The sequence below is a fragment of the Triticum urartu genome, chromosome 3 (genome assembly GCF_003073215.2).
Source record: "Triticum urartu cultivar G1812 chromosome 3, Tu2.1, whole genome shotgun sequence".
NCBI lineage: Eukaryota > Viridiplantae > Streptophyta > Magnoliopsida > Poales > Poaceae > Triticum > Triticum urartu.
Genome location: NC_053024.1, coordinates 118,985,137 through 119,011,922, shown reverse-complemented (window position 1 = coordinate 119,011,922; position 26,786 = coordinate 118,985,137). Strand labels below are relative to the sequence as shown.

At 45.0% G+C, this 26,786-nt stretch overlaps 1 protein-coding gene across 1 annotated transcript; it reads right to left on the bottom strand.

The window, feature by feature from the left end:
- Positions 1 to 4,013: 4,013 nt before the first annotated feature.
- Positions 4,014 to 6,181, bottom strand: LOC125543226 (cationic amino acid transporter 5-like). Its single transcript, XM_048706494.1, has one exon. It carries the CDS (start codon positions 6,050 to 6,052, stop codon positions 4,205 to 4,207), a length of 1,848 nt encoding a protein of 615 aa, XP_048562451.1. The 5' UTR covers positions 6,053 to 6,181; the 3' UTR covers positions 4,014 to 4,204.
- Between the last annotated feature and the right edge of the window lie 20,605 nt (positions 6,182 to 26,786).

Here is a 26,786-nt window from a genome sequence, read left to right as displayed (position 1 = left end):
CGGGTTGCGAGTGGTTGTTATTTGTGTGTAGGGGTTGTTTACATTGTGTTGCTTGGTTCTCCTACTGGTTCGATAACCTTGGTTTCATATCTGAGGGAAATACCTACCGCCGCTATGCTGCATCATCCCTTCCTCTTTAGGGAAAAAATCGTCGTAGCTTCAAGCGACATCAGTCTCCTGTGTTGTTTAATATCATAGCGGATATGTTGGTGTTGGCAGTACTTATTAGTCGAGCTAAAGAGAGCGGCCAAGTAGGAGGTCTCGTTCCCCATCTTGTAGAGGGGGAGCGTCTCCGTCTTACAATACGCGGATGATACTATTATTTTCATGGAATACGATCTTGCAAAAGCTAGGAATATGAAGCTTATTTTATGCCTTTTCGAGCAAATATCTGGGCTCAAAATCAATTTCAATAAAAGAGAACGGTTCTACTTTGGGAGAGCTAAAGAAGAACAGGATAATTACAACAACTTATTTGGTTGTGAAATGGGATCCCTACCATTTAGTTATCTAGGGATCCCAATTCACCATAAACGGTTAACGAACAAAGAATGGAAATATATAGAAGATAGATTTGAAAAAAAATTGAGCTACTGGAAGGGCAAGCTCATGTCTTACGGAGGAAGGTTGGTGTTGATTAGCTCATGTCTTACGGACGAGTTTTCTAATGTTCCTCCTATCTTTCTTTGAAGTACCGGTAGGGGTACGGAAAAGATTGGACTTTTACAGATCCCGTTTCTTCTGGCAAAGCGATGAGGCCAAGAAAAAATATAGACTGGCTAGATGGGATATTATGTGTAGACCCAAAGACCAGGGTGGGTTAGAGATCAAGAATTTAAAGGTAAAGAATAGAAGTTTACTTAGAAAATGGTTATACAGATTATCAACGGAGACCAAAGGCATGTGGGTACAAATCTTGTGGAATAAATACCTACATACTAAGACTTAGGCCCAGGTGATGCAAGACCAACAGACTCACCCTTTTGGAAAGGGTTAATGAAGACGAAAGTAACTTTCTTCCAGCGGGTGAAGTTCCTAATTGGTTGTGGTACTTCTACTAGGTTCTGGGAGGACACTTGGCTAGGGGAGACGCCCCTGACCTTACAATACCCCTCCCTATATAATATGGTGCAATGTAAGGAAGATTATGTCGCCACAGTATTAAACTCAGTACCACTTAATACCCAATTTAGGAGATCTCTTGTAGGGGAACATTGGAATGCTTGGTTACACCTGGTACGTAGGCTGATGGATGTTCAACTTTCAGATCAGGCGAATACAATTAGTTGGAAGTTAACCACGAATGGAGTATTCTGTGTCAAATCCATGTATTTGGACTTAATTGATTCCGGGTCATTGTCGAGGTCTTTGCACATATGAAAGATTAAAGTTTCACTCCGCATCAAGATATTTACATGGTTTGTCCACTAAGGAGTCATCTTGACCAAAGATAATTTGATGAAAAGGAATTAGGTCGGTCAATCTAGATGTTGTTTTTGTGATCAAAACGAGACAGTTAAACACATCTTTCTCGAATGTCCACTTGCAAAATTGTTATAGCGATTCATTCATATAGCTTTTAACGTTAATCCTCCAATGAGTATCAATACGTTATTTGGGATGTGGCTTAATGGAGTAGACATACACACAGCTAAACATATTCGGATAGGAATATGTGCACTATTATGGGCTATATGCACTCGAAATGATATGATTTTTAATGGGACAAAATTCACTATTTTTTTGCAGGTTATCTATAGAGCTACAACCTGGATCCGTATGTGGTTGTTACTCACTCATGCGGACTATAGGGAGATTATGGTTATTGGGTGCAGCCGATGGGAGACGATAGCACGGGCTATCTTCAGCCAATTTGGATGGCGAGCTAATAATAGGCTAGGTGTGTAGGCATCGTAGCCTATTTTTTATAGCCCGATGTGGCACATTCTTGCCGGGTGTGGCGTTTTACAGACTTGTTTATCTTTCTTACTCAGATTTTGAGTTTCCATGGAACTTAAGGCCTTGTTTTGATTTTAATAATATGGCTGCATGCATCGATTGATGCAGAGACCGGAGGTAAGCCTCCTTTTCAAAAAACAAACAGATCCATGGTATGTACCTAGAGGCACTTGCCCGGCTGCCTCGGGACGGCTTGCGCAAGCTCCACCATTGCAGCCTCATCAAGGGCGGCTACTGCTATGGCCCCATGGATCCCGTCTCGAACATCATCCTCAACACCATTTGGTATGGCACTACGTTCCCCACGCACCCAGACTTCGAGCTCGACTTTCAGGTGGACATGGTATGCAGTTATGCACTAGGACCCTTACGTGCATTGAGTGCTGCTCCCTCTATGGCATGGTCGTCTTCCTGTGTGCTTGCTTCAGCTCTCTCACGGAGCATGGTGCTCTTTGGCACCTTCTGATGGCCAATGTGGACTTATGGCTAGCCATGAAGATGGTGCAATAGTCTGGTCATGTTATCGGCGGCACTGACCATGATGCCTATGAGAAAGCGACGCTTGACTCATGGCGCCCAGACCCTGACGCACTGGTGAAGTTCACCACATCGTCCCTGGACATTGAGCCTACCAAGCTGTCGCATATGCTGGCTCACACACTCGACGACCGCACAGTTGAGCACCTCACTAAGCTTGTGTTCAAATCTTCACCTACCAAGTCAAAGAAGCGTGCTCTGTTACTGAATGAAGTCTCATCAAGCTCACAGATCTTAAATAAAAACAAGGAATAATGAAGCGCTTGCCACAAAAAGGCGAGTCGGACAACTCCAACTCTCCCAGCATGGTGGCAAACGAATGGAGTGTGTTATGGAGAAGAAAGAAGAGAAATCACAAGATGGAACAAGATGTAACAAGCTCAAGGAATTACAGGAGTGTCGGTTTGCCTCTAAGGAGTGAAGGGTGGCCATGGCGGAGCATTGGACTGCAATTGAGTAGAGAATGTTGAGGAACAAGCAAGAGTGAAAGCTCATATTCATGAATCCAAATGGCCTTCATATGGGAAGAGCCTATTCTAAGGCTACGAATGAGCAAGTCTTGTGTCTAGGAGAATAGGCTGGTACCGGGAAGGGAGGGGTGTCCATGGGAGCTTTTAGTGGAATGGTGGCTCAAGTGACATGAGTGGCAATGACAGTGCATGATGAGTGAACTATGCTCAAGCCGTTATGTTTGATTTTGAATTTGCTTTCCTAATTTGTGAATTTGAAAGGTGTTAAAATTGTGTGTGATATGATCATACATGTTTGATTATCTTGTTATGAAATGTAAAGTTTATTCAAAGTGTGTAGGAAGAGATATAGGCAAAAATGAGATATTGGCTATGAGTTTTGACAAAACTACTAGAGAGGTGAAACGACCCCCCTAATATTCTCTCTTGTACATGTTAAGATAATTTGTTTGAGATGTTGTTGTGATCCTTGTTCTTAGACATTGGAAACCCCTAAGTTGTAGCTCCAGGCCCGGTTTCACCTGGATGTGGCTTGCCTGCTCTTCCGGAATACTCTCATCCATGCTCCCCTCTCGTCCAATGGCTAAGATTAAATTATCTGGCATTAGGTATTGGACTTCATTGGAGTATAAATAGACACCATGCTCCTATTGATTAAGTGGGAGTTGTGAAAAGAGAGACGAAAAGAAAGGGTGGGTGTGGACGGGGCCACCCGTAAATTTGTCTCGACCCTTGAAGTCAAGAGGAGCACGAGATGGGAGTATACCAGGGGAGTAGACAACAGACACCCATGGCTTCTGAGGTCGTGAGTTATTAAAAACCATTCTCTTTCTAAATATATTGCAGACAATGCTAGACCTGTGTAAAAAATTTATTGAACCGATAGGGGGTGCCCACCCTCATTAAAATCAAGGGAGCCGAGAGGTTTATAGTTTGGAAATTTAGATAGGCCTTCGTACTCACTTTGTAGGTGTAGGATTATCCATATATTGCACGTAGTAACAAAATTCTTATATGTAGCATAAGTAACAAGTTTTGAGACAGTGATGTCAAAGTGTACTGACTGGTCACCAGCACGCATACATGTACATTACAAAACAAAAGATCAAGACTGCAAATGTGTAGATTACAATCGTGTGAAGATAAAGATTCATTTGATGGTACGAATTACAAGTTTTCAGACAGCGTATAGTCAAGCAGCGACTACTGACTACCGTCTGGCCGACTCCGGATCATCTTTAGCGGCCGCCGTCTCCCGCGCTAGCCCTCTCGACGTCGGCCGTTTTCGCCGTCGCCTTCTCATCAGCAGCATCATCAGCGGCGTCGCCGTAGTCTTTTAGCTCGTCTTCGCTGCACACATCGTGGGCGACGTCGTAGGTGGCGTGCAGGCCGACGAGGACGTAGTAGATGAGCATGATGGCGGTACAGGCGCCGAAGCGGACGAAGGCATCCGAGCCGAGCGAGCCCATGAGGAACAGGTTGGTGGCGATGGAGAGCGAGGGCAGCCAGGGCACGAGCGGCACCCCCCACACCTTGGGCGCGCGCGCCGCCGGCACCATCATCTGGATGCCGAGAGTCCCCAGCAGCCACGCCGGCACCAGCACGACGTAGCCCTCCCACCGGCCGGGCGTCGTGCCCCAGTACGCCGCGATGCCCGCCGACGAGGCGATGATCACCAGCAGGAACACCAGGAGCCGCAGCGCGTGCGTCCGCGTCGTCACGCCCTTCACGTAGTACCGCCGGACCAGGAGCGCGGTGGCCATCATCATGAAGATGAAGAGCGTGCTGATGGAGAGCAGGCTGGAGAGCACGTCGAGGCTGGAGAAGAAGCCGATGCAGCAGGCCGCGGCGGCGATGAGTATGTTGGCGTTCACCGGCGTGCCGGTCCTGGGGTGCACCAGCGCGAACACCGGCGGGATGATGTGGCTCCGCGCGATGTGCGTCGTGTACCGCGCCTGCCCCAGCGCGCCCACCAGCATCACCGTCGTCATCCCCTTGAGCGCGCCCAGCGCCACCACGTACTGCGCCCAGTGCATCCCCACGCTGCTGAACGCCACCGAGTAGGCGGCGCTCCGGTCGATCGCCGTGTACGGCTGCATCATGCTCAGCACCAGCGCCATCACGCAGTAGATCACCGTGATCACCGACATGGACCCCAGCAGCCCCAGCGGTATGTCCCTCGACGGGTTCTTCACCTCCTCCGCCATCGTCGCGATGTTGTCGAAGCCGCCGTAGGCGAAGTACACGATCGCCGCCGCCTGGAACACGCCCGGCACGCCGTGCGGCATGAACGGGGTCAGGTTGCTCGGGTTGGCGTGGATGAATCCTGCCACGATGACGAACGCTATCACGACCACGTGTATCGCGGACGCCACCCAGTTGATCCGGGAAGTGCCCTTGGCGCTCAGGATGGCCATGGTGGCGGTGACCGCGATCACCACGACCGCGATGGGGTCAAGCTCGTTGTACCCGTCTTTGAGCGAGGTCTGTATGCGCAGCGCGCTCGCCGGCTTGTTGATGAGCGACGCGAAGTAGGACGTCCAGGAGCGCGCCACCGCGGCCGTGCCGATGATGCTCTCGAGGATAAGGTTCGCGGCGGCGATGAAGGCCGCGACGTCGCCGAGCTCGACGCGGAGGTACGCGAAGGAGCCGCCGGCCACGGGGATCTCGACGGCGAACTCGGTGTAGCAGAACACGGACAGCATAGCGGAGAGGCCAGAGACGATGTAGGAGAGCACGATGGCGGGGCCGGCGTGGTCGTGCGCCTCCTGGCCGGTGAGCACGAAGATCCCGGCGCCGATGACGGAGCCGAAGCCGAACCACGTGAGGTCCCACCACGTGAGGCAGCGGCGCATCTCGTTCTCGCTGCGGCGCCGCAGCGCGCCGAGCTCGATGGCGTCGGTGGAGCGGCCGGTGAAGCGGTCGCGGAGCCTCGCGGGGGTCGCGGCCAGCGCGGAGCGGTACGCGCCCCAGCTCGCGAACGACGGCTCCGGGAAGAAATCGTCCCTGTGCCACCGCCAGTAGCCCCTCCCCTCGCCCGCCGGCTTGGGCGCGTACGGTTCCTGCGGCGTCCCCACGGCCGCCATGGCTTCGGGCTCACGCTCACGCCTTGGTGTGGACTGGGGATGGAGGAGGGAGTGTGGTGAGCTGCAGCTCCAGCTCCGGCCGTGGAGATATGTGGCCCAAGCGTGGGGCTGGTCAGTGAGCGAGCGGAACGTCTTCCTTTGTAGTCTTGCGCTCGACGAGTCCCTGTCTTCATTTGGGTTGCATCGCATGAGCCATTTGGATTTACTAATTTTTTCGTGTGACTGACGCCGAGCGTTTCAGGCAAACCGGCGAGCCGTTGTTGCTTCTGAGTGGACGTATTGTATTTGGATTTTACAATACTCACAGAAAATAATATGATCCGTTCGGTAGGAAGTACTCCCTCCGTCTTATAATATAAAACATTTTTTGACACTAATATAATGTTAAAAAACGTCTTACATTATGGAACGGAGGAAGTAGTACAGATTGGAAGTACGTACTACCTACAGTGTCAAAAATGCTGGTATTATATTATGAAACTAGTAGATATCCCATGCGTTGCTGCGGAAATTTGTATCTTTTGTTGAGCATATCTATAGAGCACAACACAAATTATAAACTGGCAAAGGGTTGAGTAAGACTATGAAGAGTCATGTTGTGTAGACAACTAATGTAAACAAAAGATTTATCAAGACATCGATCTAACGAAGTTGTAACCCCCTTAGCATACTATAAAAGGATGGAACATTTATGAATAAACAACATTGAACTATAATAATATTCTAACCTGCTATACTCCTAACTCAGTAAGAAAAACTTAAAAACTTACTTGGGATAGCTATGTATGATGCTCACTTGTTGTAGACAAATGAATTTTGTGCAATGGAACAAACATTCATATACCATGAATCATTTAGTTGGTGGATACAGTCCACAATTGTAAAAGCATGAAGAGAGCATCTTAGATAAATTGCCACTGGAAACTTAAGAATGGGGGTGTGGAATTTTCCAAACATCACTTGCAATATATTAAATGATAACTAAACTAATGCTGTCTAGAGCTGTACCAAAAATGACCAAATCAGACAATAATAAATTGTGTTATGTTTGTGTTATGTGCTCTATTGGAATCAAAAGCAAAAAAAAGCAACCTTGAACAAAACTCTACCTATTCAAAAAAAAACTCAACAATGCAGCATATCAAAGGCACTTTCACAGAGCTCTTGCTCGACAATATTAGGATACTATGCCCTAGGAAGATGAGTAAATAAAAAATTAATGTAGTAAAAAAGTCTATGGGAAATAGCAAGTGAACATATGATGATTAGATGTACTCAGGGACAAACAAAATGGTTCTTCTGTAACAAAAAAAGGTGAAGACAAAAATGCAATATCCAGCTACAAATTTGATGCTACACATTCTTCTCTATTCCTATCGCTTGCCTTCTCATCATCAAGTAGGTGAAAGCTAAATCCACCAACAAAGCCGGGAGTAGCGCTGAGTATATCTAGAAAGAACTGTAGAACTTGTAGACATAGCATGACATCACAAATGTTGTAAACTAATCACCATCCGGTCATATGTAACCACATCAGAGAGATGGATAGACCTGGAAAAAATGTTTAAAGGAAAATAAAAGTTGAGTGACAAATCTTGCAAAAATACCTTATTTTTAATAATAAAAACTTACAGAATACTACCCCGAGGGTGTTGAAATACACATTCGAGATTCATTAGTTCTGCTGAAAACGCTTCCTAAATCCTTACCCAAGGAGACCAAACGCCAAATTTATCTACAAAATAAGTTGAACCACCAATGAAATGGTTGAATGCAGATGAACTTAAGAGAGAGAGGAAATTTTATACCAAACTAACACACAATAAATCTAGGCGGTCAATGGCAGAACCTCCCATGTGCAGTACTGTGATAGAATTTTCAATCTGTACAGGCTAACGCACATACAAATTCAACCTGAGAGAGAGAGAGAGAGAGAGAAAGGGGCTGCTAGGATTTGAGGGTTGAGCTGCGCGAGAGGAGCATATATGCATACTAATGGGAGGTTCAATCGGTTTAGTGCTGGTAGGATCGCATCCTATGTCCGCTCTATATCCCCTGTCCGCTCCCCTGCCTAGCGCTCCGCGCCGGCCGCCACTCCGGTGCCGGCGGCCATCATAGCGCCGTCCCCCGCTCCGGTGGAGGCGCCCACCCCCCGTCTGGTCGCTATGGCATCTCGTGTCTCCCTCTCGGGCTCGCTCTCGTCGGGGTCCGGCTTGTCCTTGGCGCCCCCGGCAAATCTGGCACTCCCATCTCCCCCGCCACCACCTCCTCGCCCGGATCTTCCCCCGTCTCCCTCGGTGCGGCCGCTTCCCCAGCTGCGCTCCATCATCGTGCCGCCTGTCCTGGGCACGACCTTCGGCTCGATTGTCCAAGGGGAGGCAGGTGGTCCATCGCGTGCCTCTGCTCCGCGTCAGGCGGAGGATGCCTGGCACACCAAGGTGCGCCGCCGCCCGCGGGTTCCGCCTGGCCGCGATCGGCGTTCAAGACGCCGCCTTCCGCCGGGTCGACCTCGTGTGCTGCCAGCACCTCGTCCGCCGCCCTCCTCGCGGCTTCCGGTGGAGCTACATGGCTGCTGTTACAATTGCGGAAGCGACGGGCACATCTCGGTGGACTGATCAAACCCGCCCTTCTGCGTGCGTTACCGTGGAGTTGGTCACATCTCGTGTGGGTGTACCAGGCCGCGTAGCTCTTCTCAAGTGGATCAGCCCTTGCGGATGCCTGCTCCGCGTCGTCGGGTGGAGGATGCCGCTCTCCCGTCCCCTAGGCACTCTGCCTCCTCGCAGTCGCTTCCCCCACCGCTGCCCGACCCTCCTCCTCCGGGTGTCGTTCAACTTTGTAGTAATGTGGTGCGGGAGCCTGCCTAGGGCACGCTGCAGGACGCCAGGGAGACTGCTGGGCCGGAGTTCTCGGTGCCTTCCAGTCATCACGAGCCGGTGCAGCCTGCGGTGGTGCGTGCTCAGGCGGAACAGGAGGACCCGGCGAAGGCTTGCTTCCTGGAGGCGTTGGATGACTTATGGCAGATGGAGGCCAAGCTTGCTCGGGCCGTTCTGGTTACGGTGACTGGCCACAGGCCTACGGTGGATCTGGCATCGGCTGCGAAGGCCTTGCATGCCATGTTCGATATCATTCCGGTGGATATGTCCATCCGGTCATACTTCCCTGATGATTTCCTCGTGTTGTGCCGGGACGGGGTGATCCGTGATAGGATGGTCCACGCAGGGCACGTGCATTCCTCATGGTTTGAGCTCAATCTTCGGCCATGGAACAGGCAGGCGCAGGCGACGGCGGCTTCGCTGCCTTTCCTGGTACCGATCGTCCTGCGCGGCGTGCCTGCGCATGCATGGAACCAAAGGGCGGCTAGTGTGATCTTGCGCGGCCTGGGATATGTTGTGGGCATGGATGACAGCACTGCTCGGCGTTTGGACATGGCGGATTTTAGAGTTTGGCTTCGTACGGATCGACCACGGCGGATTCCTCGACGCCGGCTGCTCTTCATCGACGAGCCAAGGTGGAATCTTTGGGCGGAGGAGATCGGACATCAGGTGGCTGCTGGACGGCGGTCCAAGACTCCATGGTACCCGATCGACATCACTGTTCTCGCGGAGCCGGTGTTGGTGGACGTTGGAGATGTCGACGGGCGGCGGCCTCCTCATCCGCCGCCGCCACCGTCGCCTTCCTATGGCAAGGATGAGCATGTGCCTGGCTCTGGCCTATATCGGCCTAGGAGGGGTGCGGTCGCTGGTGACTTCTCGGCCAGCACGGTAGGTTCATCCTCGTCGGTGGCGCCACCGCCGGCGGGGCGTCGGGTTCAAATCGCATCGGATCCGGTCCGGTCTCCGGTCAGCAACAGCTGTGTGGGGGTGTCATTGGTTTGCGTCTGTGCCCTGCTTTCGGACCGGTTGCTGCCGCGGAGTCTCGCCAGCCAATCGGGGTCCGGCCCGAGTCGCCTGTGGGTCCCACCGGTCTAGATGCGCCTGTGGAGTCATGTGCGGCCATGGAGCAGATGCAAATTGAGACTGTCTCCCCTGCCTCGGTCCAGCTGTTGAGATGGACCAGGGCCGACAGGATTGGCTGCATGCTTGAGGTGGATAGGCCCAGGGATCTGGTGCCTGCTGGGGGTCTGCGCGGCAGAGAATCCGTCCTGATTGGCTCCTGCCGTATCCCCCTGGTGGGCCCAATGAAGGAGGACAGGAACAGCTTTACTGGAGATTCCTGGGCTTTGGACTCGCTGTCTCATCAGTTGGATAGCGACATGCGAGTGCAGACAAACCGGGCAAGTGGAGGCAATGGAAACCTTGCAAGTGTGCCTATCGGAGGCTAGTTGCACCCATGCAGCATGAATGGTACATAGCGTGGAGCAGGTGGGTGGGCTAGAGCATGCGCCCACTATTGCTGATGATCCTAAAGAAGGGCAGGTCTAGGCCATGCGGCCTCGGTCTGGTGGTGATATGCTTCGGCATGGTGATTAAGAGAACGTGCGTGCTGAGATGTGCAAATCTCTTTCTCCACTCTTGCCACTCCTGACCACTCGCGCATCTGTGATGCAAGCGCTCAGCCCGAGGAAGAAAAGAAGATTGGATGTCACGCCAAGAAGTGAATGAAATATGCCCTAGAGGCAATACTAAAGTTGTTATTTATATTTCCTTATATCATGATAAATGTTTATTATTCATGCTAGAATTGTATTAACTGGAAACTTAGTACTGTTGGGTTTCGTAGTAATTTCGAAAAATTTCCTACGCTCACGCAAGATCATGGTGATGCATAGCAACGAGAGGGGAGAGTATGATCTACGTACCCTTGTAGATCGACAACGGAAGCATTTGGTTGATGTAGTCGTACGTCTCCATGGCCCGACCGATCAAGCACCGAAACTACGACACCTCCGAGTTCTAGCACACGTTCAGCTCGATGACGATCCCCGGACTCCGATCCAGCAAAATGTCGGGGAAGAGTTCCGTCAGCACGACGGCGTGGTGACGATCTTGATGTACTACCGTCGCAGGGCTTCGCCTAAGCACCGCTACAATATTATCGAGGACTATGGTGGAAGGGGGCACCGCACACGGCTAAGAATATGATCACGTGGATCAACTTGTGTCTCTAGGGGTGCCCCTGCCTCCGTATATAAAGGTTCAAGGGAGGGGGGCCGGCCGGCCAAGGTGTGGCGCGCCAGGAGGAGTCCTACTCCTTCTGGGAGTAGGACTCCCCCCTTTCCTAGTTGGAATAGGATTCGTGGAGGGGGGGGGGAAGAGGAGAGAGAGGAGGAAGGGGGGCCGGCCCCCTCTCCTTGTCCAATTCGGACCAAGGGGGGAGGGGCGCGCGGCCCATCTCTGGCCACCTCTTCTCTTCCACTAAGGCCCACTAAGGCCCATATACCTCCCGGGGGGTTCCGGTAACCTCCCGGTACTCCGGTAAAATCCTGATTTCACCCGGAACACTTCCATATCCAAACATAGGCTTCCAATATATCAATATTTATGTCTCGACCATTTTGAGACTCCTCGTCATGTCCGTGATCACATCCGGGACTCCGAACAACCTTCGGTACATCAAAATGCATAAACTCATAATACAACTGTCATCGTAACCTTAAGCGTGCGGACCCTACGGGTTCGAGAACAATGTAGACATGACCAAGACACATCTCCGGTCAATAACCAATAGCGGAACCTGGATGCTAATATTGGCTCCTACATATTCTACGAAGATCTTTTATCGGTCAGACCGCATAACAACATACGTTGTTCCCTTTGTCATCGGTATGTTACTTGCCCGAGATTCGATCGTCGGTATCCTATACCTAGTTCAATCTCGTTACCGGCAAGTCTCTTTACTCGTTCTGTAATACATCATCCTGCAACTAACTCATTAGTTGCAATGCTTGCAAGGCTTAAGTGATGTGCATTACCGAGAGGGCCCAGAGATACCTCTCCGACAATCGGAGTGACAAATCCTAATCTCGAAATACGCCAACCCAACATGTACCTTTGGAGACACCTGTAGAGCTCCTTTATGATCACTCAGTTACGTTGTGACGTTTGGTAGCACACAAAGTGTTCCTCTGGCAAACGGGAGTTGCATAATCTCATAGTCATAGGAACATGTATAAGTCATGAAGAAAGCAATAGCAACATACTAAACGATCGGGTGCTAAGCTAATGGAATGGGTCATGTCAATCAGATCATTCAACTAATGATGTGATCCCGTTAATCAAATAACAACTCTCTGTCCATGGTTAGGAAACATAACCATCTTTGATTAACGAGCTAGTCAAGTAGAGGCATACTAGTGACACTCTGTCTATGTATTCACACATGTATTATGTTTCCGGTTAATACAATTCTAGCATGAATAATAAACTTTTATCATGATATAAGGAAATAAATAATAACTTTATTATTGCCTCTAGGGCATATTTCCTTCAAGTACATGTGTAAATACATAGACAAACAGAGTGTCACTAGTATGCCTCTACTTGACTAGCTTGTTAATCAAAGATGGTTAAGTTTCCTAGCCATAGACATGAGTTGACATTTGATGAATGGGATCACATCGTTAGAGAATGATGTGATTGACTTGACCCATCTATTGACTTAGCACTATGATCGTTTAGTTTACTGCTATTGCTTCCTCCATAACTTATACATGTTCCTATGACTATGATATTATGCAACTCCCGAATACCGGAGGAACACTTAGTGTGCTATCAAACGTCACAACGTAACTGGGTGACTATAAATATGCTCTATAGGTGTCTCCAATAGTGTTTGTTGAGTTGGCATAGATCAAGATTAGGATTTGTCACTCCGTGTATCGAAGAGGTATCTCTGGGCCCTCTCGGTAATGCACATCACTATAAGCCTTGCATGCAATGTGACTAATGAGTTAGTTACGGGATGTTGCATTACGGAACGAGTAAAGAGACTTGCCGGTAACGAGATTGAACTAGGTATTGGGATACCGACGATCGAATCTCGGGCACGTAATATACCGATGACAAAGGGAACAACGTATGTTGTTATGCAGTTTGAGCGATAAAGATCTTTGTAGAATATGTAGGAACCAATATGAGCATCCAGGTTCCGCTATTGGTTATTGACCGGAGATGAGTCTCGGTCATGTCTACATAGTTCTTGAACCCATAGGGTCCGCACGCTTAATGTTCGGTGACGATCGGTATTATGAGTTTATGTGTTTTGATGTACCAAAAGTTGTTTGGAGTCCCGGATATGATCACGGGCATGACGAGGAGTCTCAAAATGGTCGAGACATAAAGATCGATATATTGGATGACTACGTTTGGACATCAGAATGGTTCCCGATGAGTTCGGGCATATATCGAAGTACCAGGAGGTTACCGGAACCCCCCGGGAAGTATATGGGCCTTATTGGGCCATAGTGGGAGAGAGGAGATGGGAGCCTAGGAGGGGGCGCCCCCCCCCAAGCCCAATCCGAATTGGGTGGGCGGCCGGCACCCCCTTTCCATCCCCCTCTCTCCCCCTTCCTTCCTCTCCTAATCCAACTAGGGAGGGGGGATCCTACTCCCGGTGGGAGTAGGACTCCCTTGGGCACGCCATAGAGGGTCGCCCCTCCCCCTCCTCCACTCCTTTATATACGGGGATAGCGTGCTACCTCTTGAGCACTGCGTTGGATTTCCCCGAAGAGGAGAGGATGATGCAGCAAAGTAGCGTAAGTATTTCCCTCAGTTTTTGAGAACCAAGGTATCAATCCAGTAGGAGGCCACGCACAAGTCCCTCGTACCTACACAAAAACAATATCTCAATGCAACCAACGCGCTTAGGGGTTGTCAATCCCTTCACGGTCACTTACGAAAGTGAGATCTGATAGACATGATAAATAATATTTTTAGTATTTTTGGTATAGAGATGCAAAGTAAAAAAGTAAAAGCAAAGAAATAATAAAGTGATGGAGATTAATATGATGAGAAAGAGACCCGGGGGCTATAGGTTTCACTAGTGGCTTCTCTCAAGAGCATAAGTATTCTACGGTGGGTGAACAAATTACTGTTGAGAAATTGACAGAATTGAGCATAGTTATGAGAATATCTAGGTATGATCATGTATATAGGCATCACGTCCGAGACAAGTAGACCGACTCCTGCCTGCATCTACTACTATTACTCCACTCATCGACCGCTATCCAGCATGCATCTAGAGTATTAAGTTAAAAACAGAGTAACGCCTTAAGCAAGATGTAGAGAGATAGTTTCATGTAATATGATAAAAAACCCCATCTTGTTATCCTCGATGGCAACGATACAATACATGCCTTGCTTCCCCTTCTGTCACTGGGAAAGGACACCGCAAGATCGAACCCAAAGCTAAGAACTTCTCCCATGGCAAGAACAACCAATCTAGTAGGCCAAACCAAACTGATAATTCGAAGAGACTTGCAAAGATAACCAATCATACATAAAAGAATTCAGAGAAGATTCAAATATTATTCATAGATAGACTTGATCATAAACCCACAATTCATCGGTCTCAACAAACACACCGCAAAAAGAAGATTACATCAAATAGATCTCCACGAGAGAGGGGGAGAACATTGTGTTGAGATCCAAAAAGAGAGAAGAAGCCATCTAGCTACTAACTATGGACCCGTATGTCTGAAGTAAACTACTCACACTTCATCGGAGAGGCTTGGATGATGATGTAGAAGCCCTCCGTGATCGATGCCCCCTCCGGCGGAGCTCCGGAACAGGCCCCAAGATGGGATCTCGTGGATACAGAAAGTTGCAGCGGTGGAATTAGGTTTTTGGCTCCGTACCTGATCGTTTGGGGGTACGTGGATATATATAGGAGGAAGAAGTATGTCGGTGGAGCAACAGGGGGCCCACGAGAGTGGGGGCGCGCCTAGGGGTAGGGCGCGCCCCCCTACCTCGTGGCCTCCTGTTACGTGCCTTGACATAGGGTCCAAGTCTCCTGAGTTGTATTCGGTGAGAAAATCACGTTCCCGAAGGTTTCATTCCGTTTGGACTCCGTTTGATATTCCTTTTCTTTGAAACCCTAAAACAGGCAAAAACAGCAATTCTGGGCTGGGCCTCTGGTTAATAGGTTAGTCCCAAAAATAATATAAAAGTGGATAATAAAGCCCAATAATGTTCAAAACAGTAGATAATATAGCATGGAGCAATCAAAAATTATAGATACATTGGAGACGTATCAAGCATCCCCAAGCTTAATTATTGCTCGTCCTTGAGTAGGTAAATGATAAAAACAGAATTTTTGATGCGGAGTGCTACTTGGCATAATTTCAATCTAAATCTTCTTAATTTTGGTATGTATATTCAGATTCAAAACATTCAAGACAAAAGTTCATGTTGACATAAAAATGATAATACTTCAAGCCTACTAACAAAGCAATTATGTCTTCTCAAAATAACATGGCCAAAGAAAGTTATCCCTACAAAATCATATAGTCTGGTTATGCTCTATCTTCACCACACAAAGTATTTAAATCATGCACAACCCCGATGACAAGCCAAGCAATTGTTTCATACTTTTGACATTTTCAAAACTTTTTCGATCTTCACACAATACATGAGCGTGAGCCATGGATATAGCACTATATGTGGAATAGGATGGTGGTTGTGGAGAAGACAAAAAGAGGGGAAGATAGTCTCACATCAACTAGGCGTATCAACGGGCTGTGGAGATGTCCATCAATAGATATCAAATGTGAGTGAGTAGGGATTGCCATTCAACGGATGCACTAGAGCTATAATTATATGAAAGCTCAACAAAAGAAACTAAGTGGGTGTGCATCCAACTCGCTTGCTCACGAAGACCTAGGGCATTTTGAGGAAGCCCATCATTGGAATATACAAGCCAAGTTATATAATAAAAAATTCCCACTAGTATATGAAAGTGACAGAATGAGAGACTCTCTACAATGAAGATCATGGTGCTACTTTGAAGCACAAGTGTGGTAAAAGGATAGTAACATTGTCCCTTCTCTCCTTTTCTCTCATTTTTTTGGGCCTTCTCTTTTTTTATGGCCTCTTTTTTTCGCCCGGAGTCTCATCCCGACTTGTGGGGGAATCATAGTCTCCATCATCCTTTCCTCACTTGGGATAATGCTCTAAAAATGATGATCATCACACTTCTTTTTTCTTACAACTCAACAATTACAACTCAATACTTAGAACAAAATATGACTCTATATGAATGCCTCTGGCGGTGTACCGGGATATGCAATGAATCAAGAGTGACATGTATGAAAGAATTATGAACAGTGGCTTTGCCACAAATACGATGTCAACTACATGATCATGCTAGCAATATGACAATGATGGAGCGTGTCATAATGAACGGAACGGTGGAAAGTTGCATGGCAATATATCTCGGAATGGCTATGGAAATGCCATGATAGGTAGGTATGGTGGCTTTTTTGAGGAAGGTATTTGGTGGGTGTATGATACCGACGAAAAGTGTGCGGTATTAGAGAGGCTAGCAATGGTGGAAGGAAGGAAAGTGCGTATAATCCATGGACTCAACATTAGTCATAAAGAACTCATATACTTTTTGCAAAAATCTAGAAGTTATCAAAGCAAAGTATTACGCGCATGCTCCTAGGGGGATAGATTGGTAGGAAAAGACCATCGCTCGTCCCCGACCGCCACTCATAAGGAAGACAATCAATAAATAAATCATGCTCCGACTTCATCACATAACGGTTCACCATATGTGCATGCTACGGGAATCACAAACTTTAACACAAGCATTTCTCAAATTCACAACTACTCAACTAGAATGACTCTAATATCACCATCCTCATATCTCAAAACAATTATCAAGCATCAATTTTTTTCTTAGTATTCAACGCACTCAAAAGAAAGTTTTACAAATCTTGAATACCGAGCATATTATTATTAAGCAAATTACCATGCTATTAAGACTCTCAAAATAATCTAAGTGAAGCATGAGAGATAAATAGTTTCTATAAAACAAATCCACCACCATGCTCTAAAAGATATAAGTGAAGCACTAGAGCAAAATTATATAACTCAAAAGATATAAGTGAAGCACTAGAGTAAAACTATAGAGCTCAAAAGATATAAGTGAAGCACGTAGAGTATTCTATCAAATTCCAAATTATGTATGGCTCTCTCAAAACGTGTGTACAGAAAGGATGATTGTGGTAGACTAACAAGCAAAGACTAAAATTATAAAAGACGCTCCAGTTAAAACACATATCATGTGGTGAATAAAAATATAGCTCCAAGTAAAGTTACCGATAGAAGTAGACGAAAGAGGGGATGCCTTCGGGGGCATCCCCAAGCTTTGGCTTTTAGGTGTCCTTAGATTATCTTGGGGGTTCCATGGACATCCCCAAGCTTAGGCTCTTGCCACTCCTTGTTCCATAATCCAACAAATCTTTACCCAAAACATGAAAACTTCACAACACAAAACTTAAAGTAGAAAACTCATGAGCTCCGTTAGCGAAAGAAAACAAAATACCACTTCAAGGTACTGTAATGAACTCATTTTTTATTTATATGGGTGTAATACCTACTGTATTTAAACTTCTCTATGGTTCATAAACTATTTTACTAGCCATAGATTCATCAAAATAAGCAAACAACACACGAAAAACAGAATCTGTCAAAAACAGAACAGTCTGTAGTAATATGTAGCTAGCGCAAGATCTGGAACCCCAAAAATTCTAAAATAAATTGCTGAACGTGAGGAATTTATCTATTAATCATCTTAAAAAATAATTAACTAAATATCACTCTTCAAATAAAAATGACAGCAGTTCTCGTGAGCGCTAAAGTTTCTGTTTTTTACAGCAAGTTCAACAAGACTTTCCCCAAGTCTTCCCAACAGTTCTACTTGGCACAAACACTAATTAAACACAAAAAAACACAAACAAAACAGAGGCTAAATAATTTATTTATTACTAAACAGGAGCAAAAAGCAAGGAATAAAAATTAAATTGGGTTGCCTCCCAACAAGCGCTATCGTTTAACGCCCCTAGCTAGGCATATCAAGCAAGAATAGATCTAGGTATTGCCATCTTTGGTGGGAAATCTGTAAGTGGCTCTCATGATAGATTCATATGGTAATTTTGTTTTCTTTCTAGGGAAGTGTTCCATGCCCTTTTTTAATGGAAATCGGAATCTAATATTCCCTTCCTTCATATCAATAATTGCACCAACCGTTCTAAGGAAAGGTCTACCGAGAATAATAGGGCAAGAAGGATTGCAATCTATATCAAGAACGATAAAATCTACGGGCACATAATTCCTATTTGCAACAATAAGAACATCATTAATTCTTCCCATAGGTTTCTTAATAGTGGAATCCGCAAGATGCAAGTTTAGAGAGCAATCATCAAAATCACGGAAATCTAGCAAATCACACATAGTTTTTGGAATCGTGGAAACACTAGCACCCAAATCACACAAAGCATAAAACTCATGGTCTTTAATTTTAATTTTAATAGTTGGTTCCCATTCATCATAAAGTTTTCTAGGGATAGAAACTTCCAATTCAAGTTTTTCTTCATAAGATTGCATCAAGGCATCAACGATATGTTTAGTAAACGCTTTATTTTGACTATAAGCGTGAGGAGATTTTAGCACGGATTGCAACAAGGAAATACAATCAATAAAAGAGCAATTTTCATAGTTAAATTCCTTGAAATCCATAATAGTGGGTTTAGCAACATCTAGGGTTTTAATTTCTTCAATCCCACTTTTATCAAATTTAGCATCAAGATCAAAAGATTCAGAATTATTGGAACGCCTTCTAGGTAAAGGTGGATCATATTTAGTCCCATAATTATCAGGATTCATATTGCAAAACAAAGATTTAATAGGGGACACATCAATAACTTTTAGATCTTCATCATTATTTTCATAGGAACTAGAAGAACGGGCTTTTTATAAAGGCATCTTTCTTAGCACGCATCCTAGCGGTTCTTTCTTTGCACTCATCAATGGAAATTCTCATGGCTTTGAGAGACTCATTGATATCATGCTTAGGTGGAATAGATCTAAGTTTCAAAGAATCAACATCAAGAGCAATTCTATCAACGTTCCTAGCCAAATCATCAATCTTAAGCAATTTTTCTTCAATCATAGCATTAAAATTCTTTTGCCAAGAAATAAATTCTTTAATATTAGATTCAAAATCAGAGGGCATCTTATTATAATTTCCATAAGAATTGTTGTAGGAATTACCATAATTATTAGAGGGATTACTAGGATAAGGCCTAGGATTGAAATTTCCTCTATACGCGTTGTTAACAAAATTCACATCCATAGATTCATTATTATTCCCAATCAAAGTAGACAAGGGCACATCATTAGGATCAGAAGAAACACTATTATTAGCAAATAATCTCATAAGTTCATCCATCTTTCCACTCAAAACATTAATTTCTTCTATCGCATGCACCTTTTTAGTAGATCTTTCAGTATGCCATTGAGAATAATTAACCATAATATTATCTAGGAGTTTAGTAGCTTATCCTAAAGTGATTTCCATAAAAGTGCCTCCCGCGGCCGAATCTAAAAGATTTCTAGAAGCAAAATTCAATCCGGCATAAAAAATTTGTATAATCATCCACAAATTCAAACCATGAGTAGGGCAATTACGTATCATTAGTTTCATTCTCTCCCAAGCTTGTGCAATATGCTCATGATCAAGTTGCTTAAAATTCATAATATCATTTCTAAGAGAGATGATCTTAGCGGGAGGAAAATACTTAGAGATAAAAGCATCTTTGCACTTGTTCCATGAATCAATACTATTTTTAGGCAAAGATGAAAACCAAGCTTTAGCACAATCTCTAAGCGAAAAAGGAAATAGCTTCAATTTAACAATATCATTATCGACATATTTCTTCTTTTGCATGTCACACAAATCAACGAAGCTATTAAGATGGGTAGCGGCATCTTCACTAGGAAGGCCGGAGAACGGATCTTTCATGACAAGATTCAGCAAAGCAGTATTAATTTCACAAGATTCAGCATCGGTAAGAAGAGCAATCGGAGTGCTAAGGAAATCATTGTTGTTGGTATTGGTGAAGTCACACAATTTAGTATTATCTTAAGCCATCGCGACAAACAAGCAAACTAACACAAGCAAACAAAAAGCGAACGGGGAAAAGAGGCAAATAGAGAAAGAGAGGGAGGATAGAGAGAGAGAGGGTGAATAAAACGGCAAGGGTGAATTGGGGGAGAGGAAAACGAGAGGCAAATGGCAAATAATGTAATGCGGGAGATAGGGATTGTGATGGGTACTTGGTATGTTGACTTTTGCGCAGACTCCCCGGCAACGGCGCCAGAAATTCTTCTTGCTACCTCTTGAGCACTGCGTTCGATTTCCCCTAAGAGGAGAGGATGATGCAGCAAAGTAGCGTAAGTATTTCCCTCAGTTTTTTAGAACCGAGGTATCAATCCATTAGGAGGCCACGCACAAGTCCCGCGTACCTACACAAAAACAATAGCTCAACGCAACCAACGCGCTTAGGGGTTGTCAATCCCTTCACGGTCACTTACGAAAGTGAGATCTGATGGAGATGATAAATAATATTTTTGGTATTTTTGGTATAGAGATGCAAGGTAAAAAGTAAAAGCAAAGTAAAAGCAAAGCAATAATAAAGTGATGGAGATTAATATGATGAGAAAGAGACCCGGGGGCCATAGGTTTCACTAGTGGCTTCTCTCAAGAGCATAAGTATTCTACGGTGGGTGAACAAATTACTGTTGAGCAATTGACAGAATTGAGCATAGTTATGAGAATATCTAGGTATGATTATGTATATAGGCATCACGTCCGAGACAAGTAGACCGACTCCTGCCTGCATCTACTACTATTACTCCACTCATCGACCGCTATCCAACATGCATCTAGAGTATTAAGTTAAAAACAGAGTAACGCCTTAAGAAAGATGATATGATGTAGAGGGATAGTTTCATGCAATATGATAAAAACCCCATCTTGTTATCCTCGATGGCAACGATACAATACATGCCTTGCTGCCCCTTCTGTCACTGGGAAAGGACACCGCAAGATCGAACCCAAGGCTAAGCACTTCTCCCATGGCAAGAACAACCAATCTAGTAGGCCAAACCAAACTGATAATTCGAAGAGACTTGCAAAGATAACCAATCATACATAAAAGAATTCAGAGAAGATTCAAATACTATTGATAGATAGACTTGATCATAAACCCACAATTCATCGGTCTCAACAAACACACCGCAAAAAGAAGATTACATCAAATAGATCTCCACGAGAGAGGGGGAGAACATTGTATTGAGATCCAAAAAGAGAGAAGAAGCCATCTAGCTACTAACTATGGACCCGTAGGTCTGAAGTAAACTACTCACACTTCATCGGAGAGGCTTGGATGATGATGTAGAAGCCCTCTGTGATCGATGCCCCCTCCGGTGGAGCTCCGGAACAGGCCCCAAGATGGGATCTCGTGGATACAGAAAGTTGCGGCGGTGGAATTAGGTTTTTGGCTCCGTATCTGATCGTTTGGGGGTACGTGGATATATATAGGAGGAAGAAGTATGTCGGTGGAGCAACAGGGGGCCCACGAGGGTGGGGGCGTGCCTGGGGGTAGGGCGCGCCCCCTACCTCGTGGCCTCCTGTTACGTGCCTTGACGTAGGGTCCAAGTCTCCTGAGTTGTATTCGGTGAGAAAATCACGTTCCCGAAGGTTTCATTCCGTTTGGACTCCGTTTGATATTCCTTTTCTTCGAAACCCTAAAACAGGCAAAAAACAGCAATTCTGGGTTGGGCCTCCGGTTAATAGATTAGTCCCAAAAATAATATAAAAGTGGATAATAAAGCCCAATAATGCTCAAAACAATAGATAATATAGCATGGAGCAATCAAAAATTATAGATACATTGGAGACGTATCATGGGGCACCCCATAGACACACAAGTTGACAATTGTCTTAGTTGTTTGTGGTGCCCCCCTCCACCATAATCCACATCGGTCATATCGTTGTAGTGCTTAGGCGAAGCAATATTCCGGTAGCTTCATCATCACCGTCATCACGCCGTCGTGCCGACGAAACTCTCCCTCGACACTCAGCTGGATCTAGAGTTCGTGGGACATCACCGAGCTGAACGTGTGCAGATCGTGGAGGTGTCGTACCTTCGGTGCTAGGATCGGTTGGATCGTGAAGACGTTCGACTACATCAACCGCGTTGTCATAATGCTTCCGATTATGGTCTACGAGGGTACGTGGACAACACTCTTTCCCCCTCGTTGCTATGCATCACCTAGATAGATCTTGCGTGTGCGTAGGGAAATTTTGAAATTACTGCGTTCGCCAACAGTGGTATCAGAGCCAGGTCTATGCGTAGATGTTATATGCACGAGTGGAACACAAAGGAGCTATGGGCATGGGTATATACATATTGCTTGTCGTCACTAGTTGATTCTTGATTCAGCGGTATTGTTGGATGAAGCGGCTCAGACCGACATCACGCGTACACTTACGTGAGACTGGTTCTACCGACATGCTTCGCACACAGGTGGCTGGTGGGTGTCAGTTTCTCTAATTTTAGTTGAATCGGATTCAATGAACAGAGTTCTTTCTGAAGATCAAAAAGCAATCACTATACCACGTTGTGGTTTTTGATGCGTAGGTAAGAACGGTTCTTGCTTAGCCCGTAGCAGCCACGTAAAACTTGCAACAACAAGTAGAGGACGTCTAACTTGTTTTTGCAGGGCATGTTGTGATGTGATATGGTCAAGACATGATGCTAAATTTTATTGTATGAGATGATCATGTTTTGTAACAGAGTTATCGGCAACTGGCATGAGCCATATGGTTGTCGCTTTATTGTATAAAATGCAATCGCCATGTAATTACTTTACTTTATCACTAAGCGGTAGCGATAGTTGTAGAAGTAATATTTGGCGAGACGACAATGATGCTTCGATGGAGATCAAGGTGTCAAGCCGATGACGATGGTGATCATGACGGTACTTTGGAGATGGATATCAAAGGCACAAGATGATGATGGCTATATCATGTCACATATTTTGATTGCATGTGATGTTTATCTTTTAGGCATCCTATTTTGCTTAGTGTGACGGTAGCATTATAAGATGTACCCTCACTAAATTTCAAGGTACAAGTGTTCTCCCTGAGTATGCACCATTGCGACAGTTCGTCGTGCCGAGACACCACATGATGATCCGGTGTGATAAGCTCTATGTTCACATACAACGGGTGCAAGCCAGTTTTGCACACGCAGAATACTCGGGTTAAACTTGACGAGCCTAGCATATGCAGATATGGCCTCGGTACACTGAGACCGAAAGGTCGAGCGTGAATCATATAGTAGATATGATCGACATTGTGATGTTCACCATTGAAAACTACTCCATCTCACGTGATGATCGGACATGGTTTATTTGATATGGATCACGTGATCACTTAGATGATTAGAGGGATGTCTATCTAAGTGGGAGTTATTAAATAATATGATTAATTGAACTTTAATTTATCATGAAATTAGTCCTGGTAGTATTTGCATAACTATGTTATAGATTAATAGCTTGCGATGTAGCTCCCTGTTTTATTTATGATATGTTCCTAGAGAAAACTATGTTGAAAGATGATAGTAGCAATGATGCGGATTGGATCCGTGATCTGAGGATTATCCTCGTTGCTACACAGAATAATTATGTCATTGATGCACCGCTAGGTGACATAACTATTGCAGGAGCAAATGCAGACGTTATGAATGTTTAACAAAGCTCAGTATGATGACTACTTAATAGTTTAGTGCACCATGCTTTACGGCTTAGAACCAAGACTTTAAAAATGTTTTTGAATGCCATAGAGCATATAAGATGTTCTAGAAGTTGAAATTGGTATTTCAGACTCATGCCCGAGTCGAGAGGTATGAGACCTCTGACAAGTACTTTGCCTACAAGATGGAGGAGAATAGCTCAACCAGTGAGCATGTACTCAGATTGTCAGAGTACTACAATCACTTGAATCAATTGGGACTTAATCTTCCAGATAAAATAGTGATTGACAGAGTTCTCTAGTCACTATCACCAAGTTAATGGAACTTCGTGATGAACTATGATATGCAAGGGATGACAAAAACGATTCCCGAGCTCTTCGTGATGCTGAAATCGACGAAGGTCGAAATCAAGAAAAGCATCAAATTTTGATGGTTGACAAGACCACTAGTTTCAAGTAAAAGGGCAAGGGAAAGAAAGGGAACTTCAAGAAGAATGGCAAGCAAGTTGCCACTCCCATGAAGAAGCCCAAAGCTAGACCCAAGCCTGGAATTGAGTGCTTCTACTGCAAAGGAAATGGCCATTGGAAGTGGAACTGCCCTAGATACTTGGCGGATAAGAAGGATGGCAAAGTAAACAAAAGTATATTTGATATACATGTTATTGACGTGTACTTTACTAGTGTTTATAGAAACCCCTCAGTATTTATACGGGTTCGGTTTCTAAGAGTAGTAACTCGAAACGGGAGTTGCAAAATAAACAGAGACTAGTTAAGGGCAAGGTGATGATATGAGTTGGAAGTAATTCCAAGGCTGATAAGATCACCATCGCACACTCCATTTACCTTCGGGATTAGTGTTGAACCTAAAATAAATGTTATTTGGTGTTTGCGTTGAGCATAAATATGATTGGACCATGTTTATTGCAATACGGTTATTCATTTAAATCAAAGAATAATTGTTGTTCTATTTACATGAATAAAACATTCTATGGTCATACACTCAATATAAATGGTTTATTGACTCTCGATCGTAGTGACACACATATTCATAATATTGAAGCCAAAAAATGCAAAGTTAATAATGATAGTGCAACTTATATGTGGCACTGCTGTTTAGGTCATATTGGTGTAAAGCGCATGAAGAAACTCCATGCTGATGGACTTTTGGAATCACTTGATGCTTGCGAACCATGCCTCATGGGCAAGATGACTAAGACTCCGTTCTCTGGGACAATGGAGCGAGCAATTGACTTATTGGAAATAATACATGTTGATGTATGCGGTCTGATGAGTGTTGAGGCTCGCGGCAGGTATCATTATTTCCTGACCTTCACAGATGATTCGAGCAGATATGAGTATATCTACTTGATGAAACATAAGTCTGAAACATTTGAAAAGTTCAAAGAATTTCAGAGTGAAGTAGAAAATCATCGTAACAAGAAAGTAAAGTTTCTATGATCTGATCGTGGAAGTGAATATTTGAGTTATGACTTTGGTCTTCATTTGAAACAATGCAGAATAGTTTCGCAACTCACGCCACCTGGAACACCACAGTGTAATGGTGTGTCCGAACATCATAACCGTACTTTATTAGATATGGTGCGATCTATGATGTCTCTTACCGATTTATCACTATCGTTTTAGGGTTATGCATTAGAGACAGATGCATTCATGTTAAATAGGGCACCATCTAAATCCATTGAGACGACACCGTATGAACTATGGTTTGGCAAGAAACCAAAGTTGTCGTTTCTTAAAGTTTGGGGTTGCCATGCTTATGTGAAAAAGCTTCAGCCTGATAAGCTCGAACCCAAATCGGAGAAGTGCGTCTTCATAGGATACCCAAAAAGAAACTGTTGGGTACACCTTCTATCACAGAGCTGAAGGCAAAATATTTTGTTGCTAAGAATGGATCCTTTCTAGAGAAGGAGTTTCTCTCAAAATAAGTGAGTGGGAGGAAAGTAGAACTTGATGAGGTAATTGTACCTTCTCCCGAATTGGAAAGTAGTTCATCACAGAAATCAGTTCCAGTGATTCCTACACCAATTAGTGAGGAAGCTAATGATGATGATCATGAAACTTCAGATCAAGTTACGACTGAACCTCGTAGGTCCGCACCAGAGTGGTACGGTAATCTTGTTCTGGTAGTCATGTTACTAGACCATGACGAGCCTACGAACTATGAGGAAGCGATGATGAGCCCAGATTCCGCAAAATGGCTTGAGGCCATGAAATCTGAGATGGGATCCATGTATGAGAACAATGTATGGACTTTGATTGACTTGCCCGTTGATCGGCAAACCATTGAGAATAAATGGATCTTCAAGAGGAAGACAGCCGCTGATAGTAGTGTTACTATCTACAAAGCTCGAATTGTCGTAAAAGGTTTTCGACAAGTTCAAGGTGTTGACTACGATGAGATTTTCTCACTCGTAGCGTTGCTTGAGTTTATCCGAATCATGTTAGCAATTGCCACATTTTATGAAATCTGGCAAATGCATGTCAAAATTGCATTCCTTAATGGATTTCTTAAAGAAGAGTTGTATATGATACAACAAGAAGGTTTTGTCAATCCTAAAGGTGCTAACAAAGTGTGCAAGCTCCAGCGATCCATCTATGGACTGGTGCAAGCATCTCAGAGTTGGAATATTGTAGCGACCCGACCTTAGATGGTCAAGTCTCTGTATTCAGTGTCATCCCTGGATCGGTAATGCTGACACACACAGTACTTGAAGGATTTATAACAGAGTAGCAATCACACACTTATTACATCGAGTGTCTCAAAAGAGAACTTATTACAATAATATGGATTAAGGCCATCTAAATAAGATAACAATGGAAGGCTTGGAAGATAAAGTGAGTCCATCAACTCCAACGGCATAGCTGAGTGCACAACAAATGACCTATGGCACCTTACTCGTCGTCTGAAAAGTCTGCAACATGGTATGTTGCAGCCCGAAACGGGTCCGCA